Source organism: Mastomys coucha, unplaced genomic scaffold (genome assembly GCF_008632895.1).
Source record: "Mastomys coucha isolate ucsf_1 unplaced genomic scaffold, UCSF_Mcou_1 pScaffold18, whole genome shotgun sequence".
NCBI classification, from domain to species: Eukaryota; Metazoa; Chordata; class Mammalia; order Rodentia; family Muridae; genus Mastomys; species Mastomys coucha.
In genome coordinates, this window is record NW_022196900.1 from 14,359,577 (window position 1) to 14,384,636 (window position 25,060).

At 39.4% G+C, this 25,060-nt stretch overlaps 1 protein-coding gene across 6 annotated transcripts in view; it reads left to right on the top strand.

Moving 5' to 3' along the window:
- The window catches only part of Slc44a1 (solute carrier family 44 member 1), a 197,111-nt gene that overhangs the window by 114,736 nt on the left and 57,315 nt on the right, over positions 1–25,060 (top strand). For 2 of the 6 annotated variants that reach the window (XM_031377415.1, XM_031377417.1), the window contains exons 13-16: positions 1,930–2,067; positions 9,965–10,201; positions 12,273–12,353; positions 14,649–17,042. In XM_031377415.1, the coding sequence (XP_031233275.1) occupies positions 1,930–2,067; positions 9,965–10,201; positions 12,273–12,353; positions 14,649–14,672 (480 nt within the window). In that variant the 3' untranslated portion in view covers positions 14,673–17,042. Of the gene's footprint in view, positions 1–1,929; positions 2,068–9,964; positions 10,202–12,272; positions 13,832–14,648; positions 17,043–25,060 lie in introns of those variants that run through there. The other 4 variants (XM_031377416.1, XM_031377418.1, XM_031377413.1 and 1 more) reach the window with 2 other exon arrangements.

Below are 25,060 nucleotides of genomic sequence, written 5' to 3' on the forward strand. Positions count from 1 at the left end.
TATATATATATATATATATATATATATATATATATATATATGTAGTGTCCACAAAGGCCAGAACAGGGCACAGATCCTCTGCAACTGGAATTAAGGTACAGTTGTGAGGTTGTGAGCCATCACATGGGTGCTGGGAACCGAGTCTTCTGGAAGTGTGTTGCTATGGGAGGGTATTTTTCTCCTGAAAATGCATGAATAACTAGTTCATTAGTGTGTGATACCTTAGAGTACAGGAGATTAGGGCTGTGGATGGGGCTCAGTGGCAGAACGTGTGCCTAAGAAGCACAAGCACTAGAAACAGGAAATAAATAGCAGAGGAATTAAGGTTTTCCTCATTAAGGCATTTACATCCCACATCACTGAAGGCTGCTTCCAGTAAATCATTGGGCTAAAGAATTAGCCAGGCATGGTATGCATGCCTATAGTCCAGGCACGATATAGGTAGAGGCAGGAGGATCAGAAGTTTAAGGCCATTCTCAAATATATAGCAAGTTTGAGGCCAGTCCAAACAACATAGCAACTCTTGTCTCAAAAACAAAATAAATAAATCGATAAAACAATTATGAAGGCCTGGGCTATAGCTTGTTAGATCACTTGCCTGGAACATTTGAGGTCTAGGTTTACTTCCTAGCACCAAGGTGGGAAATAAAAGGAACAAAAATTATAATAAAGTATGCTAAAAGACTGAAAGCTAGTAAATCCTGGAGTGAGCATTTCAGGCTTGTGTTTCTAAACTGATGAGGCCGTGGCCCTGTGGACTGTACCTACCTTAGTGTTGAGCCTCAGCAGCACCGCAGAACAGAGATTAGACACCGTTTTCTAGAAAGAACCAGTAAGCGTCCTGGCCTTATTTATGGGCCATGTAATCTCAGTTATAAAGACTTGTTTTAGCCAAACAAACAGGACATTGTCCCAGCAAAACTTTCTTTACGAAGGCAGCCAGCAGGCCAGGCATGACCAGGGCCCTTAGGTGGTTGCGTGGCCATCCTTGCTCAGGAGTAAATGGCTAGATGGGTATTTTTATGCCTGCTTAGGGGGCTAGTGAGCATGGGGGACCATTCAGCCTCTTTGAGAATAGGTCTGGCTGCAACAGTTGCCTTCCACAGTTTCCAGCAGGGTGACTGTAATACAAGTTCAAAGGAGGGTTTATTTTTACTTTACTGAGGCATTGTGTAGAATGTTTCAAAAGAAGTTTTTGTAGAAGACAGAAAAAAAAATTGGAGCACTGAAGTTAGGTCATTAATTCTTTTGTTCTTGCTATTGTCTAGCTGATAGAACATATGGGCAGATGACCATGCAAGGAAGCAAGAAGTGAATGAATGAATGAATGTTAACAGAAAAGCAATGGTCTCATTTTGTTTTTAAAATTCTGTATCTTTTAGCTTTTGAAATAAACATATTGAGGTAGTAAATTATCGCAGTTTTTATGATAAGAACCGGTATCGGAGTCCTGCTGGATCGCAGGAGTCTTCTGGCTTCCTACAGCCCCGTGACAATGACCTCTTATTCAGTTGCAGTTTTTTCCTCAGCTCTGGAATGCTCTGCATTTTGAACCAAGAAAGAAATGGTTAGCAGTGTACTCTGGGTCCATTTATTCACAAATTTCAGACATCAAGGAAAGTTTAAATTATGCATAATTTTTGGAAGGCAGAGAGGAAGTTCATGTATGTCAGAAAATCCATGTTATGCCTTCATGAGGCCAAATTAAAGAGGCCTGGAATTTACCACTGGTCATTTACCATGGCAGTTTCCGCCCGCCCATCCAGCCAGCTCTGGCTCCTATGTTCAGTTTCCAGTCTCATTTTACACCACATGAAAGCTGTGGGTTTACTGAAAAATTTTCACAAGATGTATTGTAAACATGCATGGTTTGTGCCTTTCAAAATTACATTTCTGGTGACTGGAACCCCCTCCCTTTTTTTTTTCTAGAATGCATACACAGCCACAGCTATCAACAGCACCAACTTCTGCACCTCAGCGAAGGATGCCTTCGTCATTCTGGTGGAGAATGCTCTGCGAGTGGCCGCCATCAACACAGTGGGGGACTTCATGTTATTCCTAGGCAAGGTAAGGCCACCTGTCCTGTCGGAGGCAAACGGAATGTCTGAGTAAATGTACAAAATTTTGTTCCTTAATTTAAAAAAAAACGATGTAGCCTAGCACAAAACTAGAAGTCACTTACTGTGTAGCAAACATTCATGATACCTCAATGTGCACTAAGTACTTCTTCATTTACTTTACAGGTATTATATTCATTTAATCTCCTCAATAACTTTATGAGTTAAGCTCTGTTATTCTTAGTTAACAGGTGTGCAGGTTTTTTTGTTTTTGTTTTTAAAGAAGATATCAGGAGGCATATAGCTCACTAAAATACTTGCTAGCATGTGCAGAGCCATGACTTACACACATACAAAGAAAAAAAAAGAATTACGGAAACAGTCCATGCAGCGATGAGGGTTGTCTGGACACCCGGTTCCTGTCAACTTGGCACAAACGTAGATGCGTCTCTGAAGAGGGAGTCTTCATTGAGAAAATGAGTCTGTAAGACTGGACTGTAGGCCAGTCTGTGGAGGCATTTTTTCTTGGTAGAGATTTATGTGGGAGGGCCAGCACTCTCCAGGCTTCAGTTCCTGCTTCTAGGTTCGGCCTTGAGCTCCTATCCTGACTTTCAGTGACGGCATGTTATGTTACATTGAAAGTGTAAGATGAGACGAACCCTTTTCTGTCCATGTTGCTTCTGGTGTTAGCAGCAGGAACATAACTAGGCAGGGATGGTATTGCACCTGGAGTCTGGGGTCTAGCGTTCTGGATTAAACTCATGCTGCTGATTATGTGACTGTACACTTGGGATCATAATGGGGACACATTTTTAGTGTTGTAAGTCTTAGGCTGGTTAATCACCCAGGGGATCTAGGACGGTGCTTGACACATTGTTGACTCTTTTTTTTTTTTTTTTTTTTGGTGAATGTTAGCACTTTGGGTAGAATGTTAGATGTTATTATATAAAAATCCTTTTAAAATAGAGCTGTTAGGAAACAAGACCTACTTTCCTTAGAGCTGAGAAAAGAGTTTATTCCAAGCTATCAGGACCTTCTGAATTATAAATAGTATCATACTTAGATTCATTGCACCTGTATTTAAAACCAGAGGCTGTTTAGGCAATTTGAAAAATGAAACAATTATACATGTTGCAGCATCGTCAGAATGCCACTGCTCATGCCTGTGTCCCTCCAGGGAAGTCTCAGAAGTATTTCTGCAGTGAGCCACAGCATCCATACCTGTTGCTCATACTCATTCTACAACACAGTCTTGTACACCTTCTCTGTGTTGTCTTGATGATCTTCATAATTACTCACAAGCAGTAGGGTCAATTCCCCATTGTACACAATATTTATACACTGGGGTGGGGCAGCCACTGTACCTTTAAGATGTCTTTGAAAAGAACATGTTTTGTCTAGTGGAAGCATAGCTTCGTGTGTTTTGAAGTGTATAGCATCCTAGGGAACTGTCATCTGAAAACAATTAAGGGTAATTACTTTGAATATCTGTAATTAGGTTTACCTTATAACAGATTTGCCTGTGTCGTGTTTTTATGTGAGAGGACATTTTTATAGTGAAGGTGAAATGCGTCAGTGTTCATTAAGAGTCAAGAGCAGGATTTGATGGTATTACTGATCGTGTGGATGATACGTGTGGAGTCAGCAAGGGCTTAAGAGTCTCTGTTTCGTTTATACTGTTTTTATTTACAAATTCATAACTTATCCCTACAGCTAAAATAGAATGTGTCTGTGTGAGGGGTGGGGAGCGGAAGAGAGTGTTATACTAACTGCCTGATCATCCCCTAGAAGGTGCCCTATTACTGTTAGTTTTTTATATTCCATAGCAAAGGAAACTAAAGTGTAGAGAGGTCATTTACTGGGCAAATTTTGAGAACTAGAATGTGGCAAGGCTGGAGTTGCTATTCATGCCTGACTGATCCAACCATGTCTTAATTGTTATTTCAACTAACATTAATTTTATCCTTGGACTTCTACAGAGAAGCCTTTTTATTTAATAATCATGTTGATGTCAGAACTACCCCTGAAAACAGTTCTAAATACAACTGACTGTAGCTTTATTTATAATAGGGACCTTTTGTAAACAGTGTAATACCGAGAACTAGAGAAATGGCTAGATTTAAAAGCTGGCCTGGTAAACCATGTTCTATTGTGAGTTTAGAATATGATGAAGAAATATATAATTCAGACAATGAAAAGCCTGAGTAAAAATACTGGGATGTCATATTACTGTTTTAAAAATGTGTGTTAAGAGCTGAGCCTTGGTGACAGACATGTACTGAGCAAGCACAAGGCCCTAGACATGGTCTCCAGTATCACCCAGCAGAGAACTAGTGAGGCTTCACCTCCTTCCCCACAAAGTTTCTTTGTATAGCAGCCCTGGCTGTCCTAGAACTCGCTTTGTAGGCTGGCTTTGAACTCAGAGATCCAACTGGCTCTGGCTCCCAAGATTAAATGTGTGTACCTGGCTTCTCATGCCCGGCTTGAGAACTAATAAGTCAACTAAAATGTGCATTATAAAAATGAAAGCTAGTATCTCAGATGTTAACAGTGGATAACCCTACACTTCTCTTCATGAGGTTCCCTAGTTAGACAGTGTTCACTCTATTCAGTACATCCCTCTATAAGGAACAGTGCATAAACATGAGAACCATGGTTTTTAAATTGGCTTGTGGGTTTTGTTTTTAACATGCTAGTAATCTGACTGAAAGTTTTTCTTTAGACTTAGTGTATCTTTCTATTCATTCCACAAATAGAGACTGTTTCTCTTCAGGGTACTACAGACTGTCCTGGGTGTCCTCTGTGTGGTAACAGCTTAGGTAGTAGGAGATGGAAATCTGTATCCATTCTTTTCATTTGATATTATAAGCACTTCTAATTTCAGTAAACATTTTCTAAACCTGCTTATATATTTGTATCATTTCTTGACCAGAAATGATACAAATCCTCTGGTGTGTGTGTTTTTAAACACTTGAACTATTCTCAAGTTTTTTACTAATGTAAGTTATATTATGAAGAAACTTTGCACAAATATGCCCATATTAAATATTGCTAGCTTAGTTCAATCTTAGAAGCCTAGAACTGGAATTGATTAGAGTTCTTAATGTGATTTCCTAAATTAATATTTTAGTAACAACATAAATGGAGGCTGGAGAGATAGCTTAGAGGTTAAGAGCATTAACTACTCTTGCAGAGGAGTTCAGCTCCCAGCACCCACCAGTGGTTCACAACATCGGTAACTCCAGTTCTGGGGAGAAACCTTCTTCTGGCTTCCATGGGCTCAGGCATACATGCAGTACATATACATACATGTTGGCAAGCACTCATACTTATAAAATTAAAATGAAAGGTTTAATAATAGCAGTTGCGAAAGTTTCCTTTAAAACGATAAGATAATGCTCAGTTTGCATGTATCTTTTGATGAATTTAATACAAGGTAAATGCTAATATAAAACATTTGATGTTTTTTTTAGCCTTTCCAATAAACTCTTCTATGCCTTAAAAAAATAACTAATGATTTAAAAAAGGAAGAAAATATCTTCTGTTTCTAACACAATAAAATAAAATTCTTTATTTTCCTTTTTAAAATATAGTTCTGAACAATATGAACTAACTAGTACCCTCAGAGCTTCCAGAGACTAAACCACCAATCAAAAAGTACACATGGTGGAACTAATTGCTCCAGCAGCATTTGTATAGTAGAGGATGGCCAAGTTGGTCATCAATGGGGGAGAGGCCCTTGGCCCTATGAAGGTTCTATGCCCCAGTGTAGGGGAATGCCAAGGCCAGTAAGCAGGAGAGGGTGGGGTGGTGAGCAGGGGGAGGGGCAAGGGAACAGGGGTTTGTTCTTGTTGTTTTTTGTTTTTTTGTTTTGGGGGTTTTTTTTTGGAGGGGAAACTGGGAAAGGAGATATCATATGACATATAAATAAAGAAAATATCTAATAAAAAAAGTATAGTTCTGAACTGGTAGTGTAGCTCAATATTAGAAGATTCAGTCCTCTACACCACACACATACATGCATGTATGCATACATGCTCACATATACACACATGTACATATACACAAATATAAATTCTATATATGTATATATCTTCATTTATTAATAATATATGTACAGATTTTACTAACTTAATTATTATGAAACACATTAAAAATAAAATTTAAATATGAGACACAAGTTAAATATTCTCTAAAGCATGAATATAACAACAGAAAGAGAGAGAGAGGGAGAGAGAGAAATAACATAGATACATAGACAGACAGACAGATAGGTAGATGATATACTGAGATGTATATATATATGGTACCAGTCACTTTCACTTGTGCACGTTTGTGTGTGTGTGTGTGTGTGTGTGTGTGTGTATGCTTTTTCTGTGACACTTGAAAAAATATTGAGTGGGAAAAATATCTAATCTCAAAGATTAGTACTGTATGCTTCCATTGATAGGTTACTGATAAGCGACATTGTAGAATTAGAGATTTTCGTAATGCGATGGACTGTGGTCCTCTGGTTAAAGATGGTGTTGGGGTAATGGAGCTGAGGGACGGTCATGAAGGGCATGGCGATGGTGGCTGTGTTCTGTATCTGGACTGTGTCCGCATCTGTATTCCTTATGCTATTGAACTATGGTAGCACAAGATGATACCTTTGAGGTAGGGAAAGAGTACATAGACTCACCCAGAGTCATTTTTTTATATTTGAATGCATCATTTCTACAAATTCAAATTTTAATTTAAAAGTTTTCAAAGGAAACAAAAGGATAACACCACAGGTCCCATTTCTATGGGGGCCCTGTTCTCTCTGTAGAATGGTGAGCTACATTTGGCAAGGGCAAGAGCTTTCCTAGTTAGGAGATTATAGCCTGTGATCACTGCTGAATAGTATCATAACAATAATAGAGGCTTGTGAGCTACGAGTCTAAGTTTTTGTCTTAAAAATTTTTGATATTTGTCCCAATAAAACTAAGTCCCATCAAAACAATGTATTTATATTTCTCCTGTATAAAATTACTTTCCCTCTACTTTGTAATACCTTTCTTATATTGGTTGTATCTTGTAATTGACAGTTTATTTTAAGAAGATGTTCTAGTATAAATGCTGTAACCCAGAATCCAGTTTTTTATTATAACCAATTTTATACTATAACCAAAACTCAAAAATTTTTATATTATAACTGAAAATCTCTCAACATATAGTTTCCAAGGAAAACAGTATCCTAAGTGCAGAGTTTACATTCTAAATGCAGAGTTTACATTTGAGGTGGGGGTGGGACAGGCAGGAACACAGACCAGGCTTCCTATTGGGGGTTTTCAGAGTAAATTGTACCATCATGGAATGTATGTACTGTTATGTCTCTTTCAGAGGTTACATGAGCACAAAGCCAAGCATTAGCTGTCAATCACATCTCTGCCATTCCTTCCTCCTGACTTCTCACAACCTGACCCAGCGATGAGTTTCTTTCATTGTGGTCAGGTATCTTCTGCATTAGAAGTCCAGTCAGAAAAGAAAATGCTAGAGCACAGTGTCTTATTTACTTATTTGTTCTGGGGATCGAGCCCAGGGCCTTACACATGCTATACAAACATTCTACCACCGAGAAATTTCACATCCCAGGCCCTGCATTTATCTTCATTGATTAGTTACTTAGCTAACCTATATATTATGAGCCATATTTTAAAAATAAATTTTAACTGCATGAGACATATAAATTGAAGTTGAATATTCTCTAAAGCAAGAAGGTGATGGGTACACAAGAAGCTTCATGAGATAGAGGCTGTGTACATCATCAGTAGTTGGGATGCATTTAAGATTCGGGGCTTCATCTTTGATTCAGTCAGTAAGATCTCTGGAGTCAAAGCCCAAGAACCTGTATTCCTAGCCTCTGCAGTTTGAAAACCATTAAGTCAGCTCTGTTGAAAAAATACACAACCATCCATCCACTACACTTCTCTGAGGGTCCTACGTGCAAGAGAAGCTTTTGAATGTTGTCTATTTTCCGTGGCGTTCCTGTAAGTTTACCATTAATTTTTTTTTTTAAAAAAAACTATATGATACTCTTTAGATATATTTTGGCATCATTCCTACATTTGTCTTTTTAGAGGAACTATCACATGTCCCTGGAGTCATGTCTCACAACATATAACGTGCAGCTGTCCTAACTGCTTCATCTCAATATCTGCTTTGCTTGAGTCACACTTTGTTTCTAATTGGCCTCAACATTTCAAATGCACTTTGGCTTTTAGGGGGATGGCAGGAGCATGAGGAACCCCAAATCTCACATGAAATGTGCAGAATTTGAAGATAATATAAAAAATAGCTCATTCAAAATTTGAAATCATTGGATGATTGTGGTGCACACCTTTAATCTCAGAACTCAGGAGGCAGAGGCAGGCTGATCTCTGAGCTCACTCTGTGAGCCTGGTCTGTAGAGTGAGTTTTAGGTTATCCAGAACTACACAGAGAAGCCGTCTCTTTAAAACCAAACAAGCAAACAAACAAATGGAAATCACATGAATAATGGAAATAATATAGTTAACCACATATAAAAATCACCCAGTAAAGAAGCCACTATATGAGGTGATTATTAAGCTTATAGCCATAAAATTTGGAGACCTAGGTTTGCTCCATGAAAGCATCTAAAAGCGGTTGGATTATAGCTGAGACAGTGTATTGCATGCAATATAACTCAATGTTATGATGAAGGCAAGGGAGAAAGAAATGCTTTGATGCTGATAGTGAAGATGCTGCAAGATTCTTCCTGCCTGTTCTCAGCACTGGGTACGAAGTGATTCTAGAGGTTTTTTGCTTTCGTTTTTGTTTTAATGTCTGATGCTAAGCTAAGCAGAGAGCCAGAGAAGAGTATCTAAGATTCAGAAAGTCCATATCAAATATTTGCTGGGTTTTCCCCTGTAAAGAGTCGTGGGGTTGGCATCATGCAGTCATTGTTTGAATGGAACCTGTCCCTTACTCTGTGACCTTGGGGAAATTGGCTGACATTTCCAAGGGTTTTCCCCAATCTAAGTAATGGGGTAGATAATATTTGCCATCAAATATTTGTAGGATTATTAGCAAGTTGATATGAACCGTGTTAAATGAACTATAAAATGTATGACTCGAGGAAGTGTCTGAGTCGGTGGTTCTTCATAAGAAGCAAGCTGGCTGTTTTGTTAGTTTAGCATGGATGTGGATATTGGGTAACTTTTGCGTCACATATAGTCTAAACCTAACATCACAAAAATTACAATATATTTATCATGTATGCCATAGGAAATACAATAGGAAACACAGGAAAAGTTTTAAGACTAGAGAAAAATGTTGTAGCATTATTTATACCTGAAAACAATCTAAACCTTCAAATAGTAGAAAAATGGTTAAATTTTAAATTACTCATAAAATAAAATTGTACAATTGAGCAAGTATTTGCAGAACTTTATAATAATTCTCTTAAATTATGAAGTTTTTATTGTTTTGTATGCAATTTCATTATGTATGATTTCATATATGTAGGAATACTTAGAAAAACATACCAATTCCAGCATCAACAATTTTATGAATGCAAACCAACATTTTTTTTGCAAACCAACATTTTTAAAAATGCATACATTTATTTTAAAATTTATTAGCAGATTATTAACGTGTGAGGATTTTGCAGGAACCATATGACATTTGGAAAACTAAGTTATCTTTAATCATGAATCATCTAATCTGTGTTCTTAAATTTATATGATATCCATGAGTGAAGTTGATGTTTTATGTGGGTCTATGTAGAGTGTACATTTTAGTTTGCAATGGAACAGCCTTATGTAACTGTCACTGATGAAGAGTTTTCTTAAGTCTGCAGCAATGAAGAATTGTGGCTGGCTGCCGTGGGATCTCAAGTGTGGTCTCTGCTCTCTCTGCTGCAGGTGCTGATAGTCTGCAGCACTGGTTTGGCTGGGATTATGCTGCTCAACTACCAGCAAGATTACACAGTATGGGTGCTGCCTCTGATCATCGTCTGCCTCTTTGCTTTCCTAGTCGCTCATTGCTTCCTGTCCATTTACGAAATGGTAGTGGATGTATTGTTCTTGTGTTTTGCCATTGATACAAAATACAATGATGGGAGCCCTGGACGAGAATTCTATATGGACAAAGTGCTGATGGTAAGTACCTGGAGTGCCCTCCACTGCTTGAGGGATAAAATGATAACAATGTTTCCAAAATACCCCCCCTTAATTCCCACAAAGTAACACAGTATTAAAATTAGAGAACTGAATCATGAATGAAGTTTGTCTTGGAGAAACCGAGGTAGGTCTTCCTGGTACAGGACAGACTGTTTCAGACACATCTACTGGAACAATACTCTGTAATAGTTCTAACCACTCACTGTAACATCCTGCCTGCCCCCTACTCTGTGCTATATGGATTTGAATAGACTTTTAAACATGTCTTCTAGCTTCTGATCAAAGTGCTCTTTTCCGAAGTAGGTCTTAAAAGACAAAAGCCTTGTTCTCAGATCCTGTCTGCTCCAGCAACCATTTATCCAAGGCTATTACCGTCAACTCTAGTTAAAATCCATTATCCTAAGTCCCACAAGCTGGATTGAAGGTAAATGAGATACAGGAAGCATCCCATAAGGGTCAAAGTATTTTGTACTGACTATTCATAAGCATTTTGCATCCATATTCTTCTGTGAAGCCTCTGAGGTTTCTCTGTATTTGAAATTCAACTAAATTTTGAAACAATTTAAAAACCATATTTAAATGCTTTAAGGAACTGGAGAGTGGGTATAAACATTTGTTGCTCTGGCAGAGAATCAGGTATCAGTTCCCAGCACTCACATGACACCTCCACAGCCTCTGTCACTTCAGTCCCAGGGGCCCACACCCTCTTCTGACTCACTTAGCCACTGCATATACATGGCGCACGTACATAATATTCAGGCACTTACCCATACATATACATAAAATAAAATATTAGATACAGCTTTATTATTATTAAATGATACCAAACTAAAGATACTTAGGGCTGAATGTGATACATTGAAATAATGAGCTATTTTGTGGGAATGTGAGGTACCCAGTTAACTCTGAAGTAAATCTATAAAAAGAGATACTTTTTTTTCCTTCAGTAGTGAAAATTGAAGGTAATTAAACTCACCTGTTTGATACTGTCTCTGATAGCATCATTAACTAAATTTTGGATGCTTTCACAAGTCCTAAATGAATTCTGTCTGGTTGGGTTCATGTGGAATTGAATCTGTATTTCAATTTTTTGAGACTATAAAGCAGTTCAAGGGGAAATTTCCATTTTTTAACACACTGATTGATCAAATACACTTTTTAAAAAGTAGATAAACTGTCACTGTGTATGTAGCCCATGCTGACCTTGAACTTGTGCTTTTCCTGCCTTGGTCTCCTTGGTGTTGGGATTGGAGGTGGAGACCACCATGCTCTGTGGAATGTTAGGCAGGAAGTGCTCCGGAGCTTAGATGGAGCTCCACAGGCCCCTGGGGGATGCTCCTGCTCTAACTCTTTGAGCTGGGATTCCAACTGATGCTTTCCATAGTTCTGCTTTGCGGAATCATATGTAGAGCAGGATACAGGTGCTGTGAAGGAGGAAACACTAAAGCTAGATAAATATTTTAAGGTAGCTGACATGTGGTTTGGTTTGGGGTTTTTGAGGAGGGTACTTTTGAAAGTATTTCGTGCTTACCAGTACTACTTTCTAGGACTCTATTGTAACTGCAGGCAGATAAATGGGATGTGGTTGTGTACCTCTAATCCCAGGCTGAAGCATGAAACTTGCCATGAGCCAGCCTGGGCCATAGAGTGCGTGGCAAGCCTTCAAGGGCTACATAGTGAAATCCTGTCTAAAAATTTTTTAAAAATAATAAAAGTATAATATAAACTAGAAACTTTTGAACTGAAATTGGTTTAGCTCATTTAGCTTTGATATGGAAAATAAAACAAACAAAAATGATGTTCTAAGTCTGGGAAAAGCAAACTCTTAAAAATGTTAAATAAAATTATCTGCTAGAGCCATAGTGAGATTGTCAGAGTGGGTGATGGAAAGATTTTTATCTACGAATTACAATCCATCCCAGCCAATCTAGGCGTTTTCCTCTTCATTTAAAGTACTGTTTACCACACTAAGGTTGGATCATTAAAATTCACCTGCTGACTGAAATCTAAGAAGATCCCAAATTAATGCCACATGGTCCATGTTTTGCAGGAGTTTGTGGAAAACAGTAGGAAAGCAATGAAAGAAGCTGGGAAGGGAGGCGCCGCGGACGCCCGAGAGCTAAAGCCGATGGTAGGTGGCGATGAGGAGGCAGCCGCCCTCCACGACTTTCCCTGTCACTTCTTCTCTGTCTGTGTCCTCACTGACTGCACGTCCTCTGGAGAAGCGTTTGTTGTCTGTATCACGCAGGACATGCTGCTCTTTCTGTTTGCCTGCTTACCCATCACTTGGATGGCAGAGGCCCTGTCACAGCTGAGACTACCATCTGTGAAAGTGAGCTGAAAGGAACAGCGGCCCTGCCAGCGCTCAAGGGCCAGGGTGACCTGACCGCTCCACTCCAAGTCAAAGCTGTTTTTCTCGCTGTCAGTATTTAGTTTTCATCCCACGGGACATGTCGGGGTGTCTTTGAACCGGCAGGTCATTTCAATCATTCTAGAAGGTGTTCATGAAAGTTCCTTTCAGCTTGCTGAAGTTCATATTCCTCCTTTTTTTTAAAAAACAGTACTGTTCAGTTTACATTGCTGTCCTGTCCTCTGTGGACGTTCTCTTCTCTTGCTCAGGCTGTACTTTCTTTGCTGTTGTTATTTCTGTTTGTTTATTTGGTTTTGTTTTGAGTTGTTTTTGCCTACAAACAAGGCAATTTCCATCAATATCCACATGCCATCTTGGTAAAACGGTCTTCTCACAACACCTTCATTGTATCACAACACCTTCATTGTTGGAGGAATCAAGTCCTCCAACCTGTCCCAGATAATAGATAGATTTAGATAGGTAGATGATTAATACTTAGGTAGACAGACAGACAGAAAATTAATATGGATGGATGGATATATAGATGAGAGATGATGTAAATCAATAGGTAGCCAGAGAGATAGGTTTTTTTATTTGGGAGAGAAAAACGACTTTATCAGTTTAGCATCCCATGGGTTCTTTCTCTTAGAGATATTCTCCTGTAGTGTAATGGTGTGTCTCAAGCCTACATTGATCTAATTGGAATGATGCTACCAAGTCAACTGTGACATGAGAAATTGTCACTTGTACTGCCTGGTTGTCCTCACTCTTTAGGAAATATAGGCCCAAGCCTAAAACTTTAAAGGGACATATATAAAAACCTGAAGGCGCTAGTTCGCCTCTCCTCCCTTTGTGGAGCTTGAGGCTTCCACTGAGTCACTCTTCAGTAATAAGCATTTTAAGAAAGGAAGACATATTTGAAGCTGAAGACCAGCCAATTTGACCATGGACTTGACATATATTTCCATTGTGGTTCTTAGCAAGCAGTAGATGAATGGTGGTGGACCAGAATACAAGTATCCCTTCCCTACCAGAAACGCTAATTTATAGACACTGATCCTAAGAGAATTGCCCGAGTTGCATAGCATTCCATCAGGAACCACAGCCTTTTCCTAACTGTGACCCATCCCACACGCAATGTATTAGCACCCCTTCAGGATTCACCTTCACTTTCTGTTACCCATCAGTCCATAGCTTCCCTACAAGCTCGGTCCCCAAACACATAGTTTGTGCGTAGTGTCCTTCTGATGTCCTGGGCACTACAGCATTTGACCCCCCTTCCCCCCCCCCGCCAAGAATGTCATTGTTAAGAAGTCTCCCCATCCATGAAGCAGTAGAGAGCATGACTTAGACTACAACCCAGTTTCTTAAACATGCCATTAAACATTTCTTCTCATGCCCAGTAAACGTGTGGAGTTGATGCTTCCTGTCCCCTACCCCTTGTGACATAAAGAATTACTTAAGAGCTTCAGCACTGAAGCAGGGGTGTCATAGAAAATGAGCCGCCTGTTCTCATTTGCTGTGCTTCTCCCCACAAGAGCATCACGTCTGTTTTGTTATACATACAGCAACACCGCTGCCGTCTGCCTCCCTCCATCTGGGCTGTGTCTGCATTTAGGTTTTGTTTTTTATTATTATAGCCTGTAAAAATATTTAGGAAGATGTGGTTTTTAGATTGTCCTCTTGATTGGGTATTGTTAAACTGAACAAGAAACTGCCACTTGTTGAACTCTTTAAAAGAGCCTCACTTGTTTAAAACCCTTGTAAGATTCGTGAGGTCTCTGTACAGAACAGTTTGCTGAATGGGATGATGTGCTTCTGGAGAGAGGGCTGTCTGCCTGCTGTACAAGGATAAGGTCTCTCTAGGGTATGGGCTGTAGTAGTATGTTATGTGTGTCTCACTGGTGGCCCTGAAGTCTGGCCAGCCGTATCCCAGCATCATAGGCTCAAGAGAGGAGTCTCAACCTATGTTGCCCTGTTGCTGTTGTGACCGTGTGTGTGTACTAATAGCATCATTCATACCTCCTTTCAATGGTAATTTTCTAAGATTATGCTCTGTATGGCTTTGTTTTCTAGGCTTCGGGAGCAAGTTCCGCTTGAACATAGCCGACGGTTATGGACCCCCATTGACATTCCAAAACAATATATACACATAACTATGTATTTGTGTGTGTGGGTGTGTGTATATATGTATATGTATGTGTGTATATATATGTATATGTATATACACACACACACATAATCAGCCAAAATCAGAGAAAAGGAACAGGGATTTAATACCTTTTTTATGCTTATTTTTGTCAAACATGTGCTCCTTTCATACGGGTGGCTTTTACAAGGCAACTTCCGTCATTCAATGTTTTCAATTGTAATTGTCTTAATGGAAATGTTAGATTCATATCTGATTAACGTTTTTAATAACTAGAGGAAATTTTAACTTTAGTTACTTAACCTAGATAAAATTATTGTACCAAATTCTTGTGTAAGTTTTTGCAGGGGTCATTTCCCTGGTGTATGTTTAAAATCAGTATCTTATTTTACTGATGCATAAATCCTAGTGTGTCAGGCTAGGCATGTGCGTTCGGATAAATAAGAGATTTCTCCAATCTGTTTTCTCCAATCAAAGAAGCCATGCCATTTTACTTTGAGAAGCATATGAGTGGGCCCGTTATGGGAAATTTCATAATAGCTCATGCATTTGTCGGCCGACATTCAAAAGTAACCAACTCCTCAGGTATTTGTAGTTTACCCTAATGCTTCTATAGAAGAACGTAGGAAAAAGAGAGAAAGGGGTAGATAATCTTTATTATGCAAGCTTTTTTCTTGTATTTTTGTCTTTTTCCTCTTTGATTTTTAGTAGCATCCACCACACATTTGTGTGCCTGATCTGAAAGGAAGCTGGGGCACCCAGCAAGTTTAGCCTTTTTGTGTATTGATTTTCAGCTTAGTTCATTCTAGGAAGAATAAAAGAGGGAGAAGCATGAAGCACTGAGAGTCCCAGTGCTCGGCTTCTGTTTCCGAGGCAGTTCGGGAGCTTAGGGTTAAACAGCCATCTATCCAAATGCTTGCTATAAATCTGAACACACTGGCAGGTGCTCCACTCCTTGGTTATTCGTTGTATCCAGAGTTCTACAATGTGTAACTGAAGAATTGGTTGGTGTTAATCCTCAAGTGTGAATGTGCTTAATGTTTGGGGGTACGTTTGGGATTTCTTATTTTGCTGGGTTGTTTTTTGTTGTTGTTGTTGTTGTTGTTGTTGTTTTTAATTCCTAAAGCTTACCAGATATGAATGGCTAATATTCCATTGTTCTGCTTATTGTAATGGTGAATGCTTTAAGAAAAAAGTGTAATTTGCTAAGAATAATTCATGATCTGTTTATGCGATAACTCCTTTTTGTTACAATTTTTTTAAAAAAAGCTATTTTTGTTAATGTAAAGTAAATATTTCAGAGCAAATTTTTTAAACTTATTGCACTAAATACAGGCTCTGTAAAATAAAATTTAAAAAAAGCCTCAGCATTTATCATTCCATGGAAGGAAAATCTTTTGAAAGAAAGCATTGCCTATCAGAAGTAGACCGTGAATTAGACTGGTGTTATGGGATTGCATACAATGTCCCGAGGGCTCAATAAGCAGCTGTTTGCTAATGTGCTTCCTTTCAAAGGGTTGGACCTTCAAATTGCTGCAAAAGGTAAATTGTATTTTCTTTTTTAAGTACTGGTGTTCTTTAATCTAGCTAGGCTAAATTTTGCTAAATGCCTCAGTTTCTTTTTGAAGCTCATGAATATTTCTGAACCTTCAGAGTACTTGCAATAAGAGTCTGGACTAAAACCACAGCAAACCACACACACACAAACAAACACACAGTTAAGAGTACGTGTCTAAGCAGGATCTGGGACGCCAGCATTGAGAGAGCATAACTATTGTGAAATAATAATTCGCCAGAAATTAACATCTAACATCTAGTGTTGCCAAATAGTGTCACTGTACTTTTCTATCATTTGAAATGGAATTTAATTATGTAACTAACACCTGTCCTACTAGGTGAGAGAGGAAGATTATGTGAGAAAGAGTCAGAATACCGTGTGACTTGTAGCCACACAGATTTTGGACATTCAGAAACATTGGGAACTAAATTTAGAATGGGCCAGAGCCTGGAAGATGGCTCTCACACCAGAAGACATTCCAGGAGCTAGCCATTTTAGGAGCTGTCCCTCCAAGGTGATGTGATGATGGACTTGCACTTGGGAATCGGGTTCTGCTCACTTGGACCCCCCTGCATCATGGACTCTGGCTGCCCCTGTTCCATGTGCTCGCAATTCCAGCTACTGGAAGCCACCAGGAATGCTTTCTAATTATCATTTGCAACTAGAACTGTAATCAGAAAGAAAATTTGTATTTTTGTATAACTTGATTGTGTGCCATTTTATATAACAGGTCCTGTTTTACAAATAAATTTTGTTTTACTAACTTTGTGTTTAGAAATTATGCTCTGTGTGTAACCATGTCATTTGAGTTTAATTAATTTCCAGGCTGTTTCCCCTTAAGTAAGTTTGTGTGCCATATAGTCATATGCAAATATGCCTATTATGCAGGCGCACACAGAGAGATATTTGATGTATGGACTATCACTCTGCCCTGAGCTCCGTTCTTTGATGAATTTGAAAAAGCCTGGCAGAGGCTTTTTAGTGGTCCATGGTTTCTGCTTGGGTGTTCCTGCTGCCTCTCCCATTCATTTGCAAGTCCCTCTCCTGGCTATGGGCTGCCTCACTGCCATCTGCTCACCCGCTCACCGCTTCCATCCTCCGCCCAAGTGAGAAGAATAGACCAAGAACAAAACTCATCTGTGAAATCTGGGCACCTGAATAACTTTCTAAGCCATTTACTCTGTCTCATGACTTCCTCCTTCCCGGTGATGGTTTTCCGATACCACGCTCAAGAGTCCTGTCTCTGGAGTTAGGCTTGGGCTCACCTTTTATAAATGGTAGTGGTGTCCACAGTGCCAGATGGTTTCTGCCACCAGGTAGTTCAGAGTCGGGTACATGGTTTAGACCTCCTAGACTCCTGCCTCAGAATAAGTTGTCCTGTTACTGTAATATGGGAGGAAAAGGGTTAAATTTATTTCAGTAAGACTCCATGAGCCCCATCTTCTAGAACAGGCTTACTGGTACAATAATAAGAAATAATTAACAATTTCGTGAGGGTACTGAGTTTGTATAATCCTTGCATGGATGAGCAGAACTCAACACAGGTTGTTTTCTGAGCCCATTTAATGTGGTGGTTAATGTTTAGGGTTAATGTTTTCATCCTAGCCTACAGATAATAAAGTCCTAACTGGATGCCACTTGAGTAGCTTAGCTTGGTTCTCTGTCGTCTCCAGTGGAGGTACTTACTGAGTCCATTTTAAAAATATGCTTGAAATAAGTGTTTCCTTTGGTAGAGATGCTCTTTTACTCTTAAGAATTGCCTTCCTTCCTTTTTTTTTTTCTTTCAATGAAAGGCATTAAGCTGATAAGTATAATCTCTGCCCAACACCATGGGCCATGACATCTACCTTCTAAGTGCATTCTGAAGATTCCACCCTGCTGAGGTGTGGATCCCTTTATCCTGGTCCTGGGCAGCTTTAAGCTTGAATCCTAAATACCTCTCCCTCTGCAGAATAACAGGGAATGCATGCTCCAGGTATCTGCAAGCTACCCAGTGCCGCCACCCCACTCCATCTCCTGGCCTCAGACATCCCTGCCATGCACAGCCAGTGCTACTGTGTGCCCTTTTCAGGAGGTCCCTCGACATTTCAGAGCCGCTTTGTGAAATCAGCTGCAAACCCGGATCTCTTGGTTTTGGCAACATGTACATTTTATTTTATTTCTTATTCTTGGCTTCTCATTTGAATTGGGGTTTCCAGTGGCCTTACTGTAGTTTCTGAGGCGTTTCCTTCAAAAGGGTCTGTGAGCTTTCATCTTTTAATAAGCAAGTTCTGGGCTGTGGGGGCATATAGTTCAGCAGTAGGAGCAGCTGCTTAGCATTCACAAGGTCCACTACCACCCTTCTCCCCTAAAATATCAATGTCAGCTCAATATCGCTTTGTCTTGGCCGCTTGGAAAACAGACAAACAAACCAGCCTCAGAAATCTGGAGGCTTCTCAGTGCAGGTGACACAGTTAATCTCTGCATTCCTTTCATGCATGCCATCTGACAGAGAGAAGCACTTGCCTACAGTTGTTAAGATGTGGTCTGTGAATATATATTAGAGAATTATAAGATCCTAAGTAAATGCATGAAGCAGAGGTTTATGTGTTCTATATTCATAGCATAGAATGCCTTTTGCTTTAGATGCATATTCATGTAGCTGTGTATATTATGGAATTTGGGTTAGCCCTTTTGAAAAGTACACATTGTTCATCTGCAGTGGCTGCTTGCAGAATTAGCTTGTCTTCATTTAGTGGCATATGGTCCAGTTTTAGAAAAATCAGGATCTTTGAGTATGTCATGGGAAAAAAGTCTAAAGTTAGTAAACTTGAAAACAAAATTAAAGCTCAATTACTATATCCAGTGAAAAGTTTGAAGTAGCACACTTTTCCCATCTGAATTTCATAAATTTGAGCCAATCTTATATTCCATATTTTAAGAGGACGATTTCAATTAAAATTTTAACACTTTGAAAATATCTTTCTTACTGAAAACCCCAATGCAGAATTTTTAAGCTTGTGACTTTCTGTGGAAACCCTTTCTTTTCTACAGAGCTATTGTGTCCTTTCTTCCTCCCCATTTTTTATTTCTTTGTATGTGTAACAATAGACCAACAAAGATTGTGTTTCATTCTTGCATGAACAATTGATTCTTTTGTAAATTACAAGTACAGGCTTCAAATTTGGTATTTTCTAGGGGTTCATCATTACACTGGTCTTTAGTTTTAATACTCAGTTTTACAACCTAAAAGATTTTATTCCAGACCAGAAAGCTCAAAAAAAAAAGTGAACAACAAAAAACTAAAACAAACAAAAACCCCAAGTATTTATTCATAATATAACCAAGATCTAGTTGATTATGTAGACATTGATTCATTTATACATGTTCCAGATGGTTTTCACTTTATTTAATGGTATCCAGATTTAACATTTGAAATTCAGAAGCAGATTTGAGTGTCATAATATCCCTTTGTTCTTATAGAAACTCTGAATTGCCTCCCAGTGCATCTCAGTGAACATCTAAAATGTTACCTCAAGTGGTCAGAGCTCCCACTAACTCTCCATGGGGATGATGCTAGTCATCTCTGGCCTGAATCAAGTTTGTAACTAAAAATACTATATGATTTAGTTCTAGGTTTGGAAGTAGAAACTAAATGGGCAACATTAAATCATTACCTATCTTGATAATGATTTCCTACCTTGGAAGTATGAGGTGGATTGTGTCCTGAGGGAATTTTTGGCAATGAACCAAATTATTAGCAATAGGGTAGGGTGCACTCTAAAACGTATCGAAAGGGCATCCTTATAATTATCCATCTACCAAGATCCTTAGCTATTTTGGTGGAGCTGAGATAGGACACGGGGCTTAGTGAAACCAGTATATAACTCTTAAAGTGCATCTGTCAACATGAGGGAAAACTTGAAGATAATGATAATGCACTAACTGAAGTAGAGTGCCTACATGATTTAAAAAAAAAAAACTTAGTGAACAATTGGAGGAGCTGATGCCTGCATTAGATGTTCAGCCTCACCGAGCACACACATATCAACCTGGGAGGTATTGTCTGTATATGATTCCCGCCTCTGCCATCCCAACCCTCACAAGCCCCTCCCCCCCCACACACACACAGGAGAGAGCGGGGTTAGAGCACTCTACTGATAGATGGTTACTCCATTCCCCATGTCCACTTCTTCATGCTTTGAGGAAACCCGAGGAGTCCTTCGCTCCCCCAGCTCACGACTGGTATGTAGCCATTCTCCAGGAAGACTCTGTAGGCCCTTGAAAAAGCAGGCAGGAGATTGTTGAAGGTTTGACTCCAGTGGATCCCAGTTCATAGTCAGATGTTAAACCACTATGTTGTCTGGCTGAATAAAGGAGATCTAGCTGGCAGGTCAATGAAGAAATAACAAAAGTCAGGTCTCTGTGCACCCTTAAGGCTGGAATGAACCTTCTAGAGCTGCACATGGAGAGGCTACTTCTGTAAGTTTGTGTAATGGAAACTTATACAAACAAAAAGGTCCAAATTTTGTAACTTGATTGGTTCACCTATGATAGAAGCCTATGACTTAAAGGGAACTTTCTGATTTTGTCTTTGAACTTACCTACACATCCTGCTGGTTAGGAATATCATTTGTGCTAGTCGTTGCTAGACAAATGGATTTTGAATCCAGAAGTAAAAGTAAGCTGAAGAGATTTGGAGAATACATGCAGAGATAGAAGAGATTCCAAGGACTACTCTATCAACCTCTAAAAATTGTGATGACCTTCTTCACTTACTGTATGGTTGTCGGACCAGGGCCTTCTTTGCCCCAGAAATTGTGTTAGAAATATATAGAGATGTGGAGGCTAGAGGTTTTAAGTCAGGGATGACTTAGTCCTCTCCTTGGCCTTTGGGGTCTAGTGCTCTTCTTAGAGCTTCTTGAATTTTAATTTTCAAAGATGACCGTATGAACAAAGTCAGCTCTTTTACAATGTAGCTCTCTTGGTATGCTTCATTGGTGCTTTCTGATCCCTCCCATCCTCAATTGGAGTACTGAACCCCTATAATGAGAAGAGATTTCAGTTAGACAGACTTTGAATACTTAGGACCACTAAACACATTATCTACTAGATCTTGCATCTAATCAAGTCAGTTCATTAGGTGTTAGCTGGTTAGATGACCAGGCACAAGAGAGAACTTCCTGACAGGCAGGGAAGGGCATGGGGTCATCTAACAAAGGGACAGAGGGTCTGGAAAAACAACTAAAGACAAAAGCCTGTCTTTTGCAGATCAGTTTTCTGTACTGTCTGGCCCAGACTTCCTGAGCTTGAGTTTAGGCTAGAATGAGAATAAAGACAACTGGACCAGTCGATACAGTAGGGACCTGCTATTGTTGTCTAAGGCAGTCTGCACAGCCTGTGTCCAGCCTAGCTGTTGTCCTGGGTGATGAGAACATAAACAGAGCATTCTAATGCCTTTCTGTCCTTTGGGGTTTTTTGTTTGTTTGGTTTTTGTTGTTGTTGTTGTTTTGGTTTTTTTTTTTCCCATTTGTATCTATTTCCAGAGTAGTGAAATAAGTTTTTATGTCACATCTTGTCTCTTTTCGTTAAAAATAGAAGAACACAAAATAAGCCTTCCACAGTTTGGGGTCATCTACCTTCATGTTGTTTTGGATTCTTTCTTGCTGTGGTGTCACTACACTATGCATGTGAGGAAACAAACACGTAGGTGCTTGAACATGCCCCACAGATGCACTTGTCGCCCTGGTATTTGTGACTGCCATGACCAACACAGTGCAGACTTCACTCATGGTGTGTTACACTCTCGCAAGACTTAAGAACTATGTATATTAAGCAATCCACTTTCTGGAGCGATCAACTCTTACAGGCAAATGAACTGCCTGGAGCTCTTAATGGGATGGCTTTCCATCTGGCTTCAAAGTTCAATGAGCTTATATGAAATGGAGCTTTGAAATGTTTTACCTGTGCAGAAATATGAACTAGAAAAAAAAAAGTGCTGGTCTAATGCTAAGTTTTCTCTGTGTATAGACTCAGTTGCCAGAATTATAATGAAAACTGTATTTTAGTCTAACAAATGTATAGAATTTTTTAATGTAATAAATAAAATTTTATAGGAAAGCATGTCATTTGTCTACTGTGTCCTAACCCTTCCCCACAACCGTGGTGGTAGTTGAGAGAAGGCGGGTCTAGCTCTAGATATGGTCACCACTGCGTGAGAGTAGAAGAGAATCTCCTAACCATGCCTTCTCATCCACCTGATGGTCCCAGGGTCTTGGAATACGAAGTATTAATATACTAAACCACTTTTCTAAAGCACAGACTACTTTAATTGACCATCCAGGCTCTGTTGCTGGAATCTGAGTGACCATGTGGCTGTATAACTGGTAAAGTTAAAGCTGAGTCCAACCTAGGTAGCGGAGAGGGGGCCTCCCATGTGTAATCTCTGCCACGAAAAGCATTCATTGCACAGGTGCAGCGGTGTGGGCGACTCCATTTGCAGTGAAATTAGTAGGTGTGTGCAGTTGAGACGGGCCATTTTTAAGCAACAGCTGTGCCCATTGTCATTTTTTTAAAAATCTAGTTTGTTCGATACTAACCATTTCATGTGATATAAGAACTCGGGAAGGGATAGGCTTCCTAAGTGGGTCAATGGCAAAGCCAGTCCATCTGTCGTTGTTTTATAAATTGGGTTTTTTTCTTGAGGCCTAGGCTTCAGAGTGTTGCCTAGGTGGTCCTGGTGCAGGCCACTAACAGGAGCTGTTAGCGGAGTGTTTGTGAGGTATCTTCCAATCCTGGAGTTGCTTGAGATATTGAAGAACTAACCAGACCAGACTAGATTTTTTGTGGGGAAGGGGGGCAGGGAGGTATTATTCTGCCGCAAAGTTGCACTGTATCTCCTCTATAATCTTCCTGATGACTAAGTAGCCTATGAAAAGCCTCATTTCCTCAACTGTACCCTGAAGGTATTCTCTGTGCTTATGGCCATGACAAGTACACCCTGTCACTCTGACAAGTGTCACTGACAGGAATACATTCTGAAAAATGCATCATTAGGGAATGTCATTATTGTGTAAGTATCTTAGAATAGGTGTACACAAACTTAGATGGATACAGTATCCCTGGGTAAAATGGTTTTGGAAGATAAATCTCAGCATAGTGCACCCGTGGTGATTAAAATCTGAGCCAGTCAGAGAGCAGGAGAGCTCTTGAGCTCTTGGAGGGTAAACAGTTCACAAGAAGCCAGAGTCTTATTCGGCTTCTTAGCGCCTTCCTTGTATCAGATGCCCTGGGCGTAACCCACGTGTAGGAGTGAGGCCTTTAACTTGATCTCGTGCTTTGTTGATTGCCCAGATTCCAAGAAATATAACTTTAGGAGTTCTACCTCGGTTGAGTTTAGGTTGCTGGAAAAAGTAGAGGTGGCTATCTAAACGATCACCTGGCCTTATCAAATTCTTAATCGAGGTCTTATTAAAGTATCTCAGATCTCACCAAGATCCTACCTAGGCCAGGCCTGTCAGCTAGAGCAGTGAGAGGGTGGAGCAATGGGCCTTTAAGATGACATGGGGGCGTTCAGTCCTGTCTCCTCACACTGGGAGACGTGATGTTAGGGGTTTGTGGTCAATTACTTCCTCCATCTTGCAAAAAAAGAACTTTAACCAGAATCTCCCTACGCCCCCTCCCCCCAAAAAAAAGGCAAAAGAAAAATAAGAAAGGAAACTAGCCATTTAGTAGACCCTGGACTTGGGCTCAGAATAAGCTAAACTTGACCTTTTTTCTTTTATTTTCATTCCCAGCAAAAAGAAAAAGTCAGAAGTCAAAACAAGGACATGCATATAAAATGTTAAGTAAAAGGGATGGCCGCACAGAAGGTTAATAGGAAGGCCTGGGCAGGACAGGCTGTAAAGGTGATATAATAATAGTTAATATATTAAAATAACATTCATAGTTTAGACAGAAAAATTCAGGGAGGAAAAGAATTTTTTCAGTATTGCTCAAGTTGGTAAAGTAAATATTCTATACATTTTAAAGGTACAGTAGATGCTTTATTGATTATGTTGACATTGATAGCTGATAGGCTAATTGAAACTTGCTAAGATAGAAAGTTGTTCAGGATGATTTTTTTAAATCTTGAGAAATAAATATTCATAACCAATTTGGGGATTTTTGTTAGTTTGTTTCTTTGTGTTTTGAGACAAAGTCTTATGTAGTACAGACTGGCCTTGAACTAGTGATCCTACTGCATCAGACCTTCTGAGTGATGAAGTTATAGATATGACACATGAGTATTAGCTAATCTCTGGTAACGGTCTATTAGTTTTATGAGTCTTGAACTCCTGTAGAGTTGTCTGCTGACTGATTTTGGAGTAATTACCACCAGGGGATAGTGCCATTCCCAAAGGGTAAACATGAATATTGAGTTTTAAAATGGACCAAGAGTTTACCAACTGTGGTTTCTAATATTTTTATAGTTTTCTTTCCAGTGTTTGTTTATCTCCCTCACATCCATGAATATTATTTTTAGCATTTTCCCTTCATTGATTCTTTCCTAGGCATTTGGTTTTTCAAAGCCTCAGTTTTCATAAGACTGCTCTTGTCATGTTTTCATTGGTGTACACAGTGTTTAAATAACATGTGAGCACCTCACCCAGCATAATATACAGCAACAAGTACACCTCACTTCTGCCAAGAACAACACACTAGTGCTAGAACAGGCACACAACATAGCTCCTCAAGAACAACACACTAGTGCTAGAACAGGCACACAGTGTAACTCCTCCAGAACAACACACTAATGCTAGA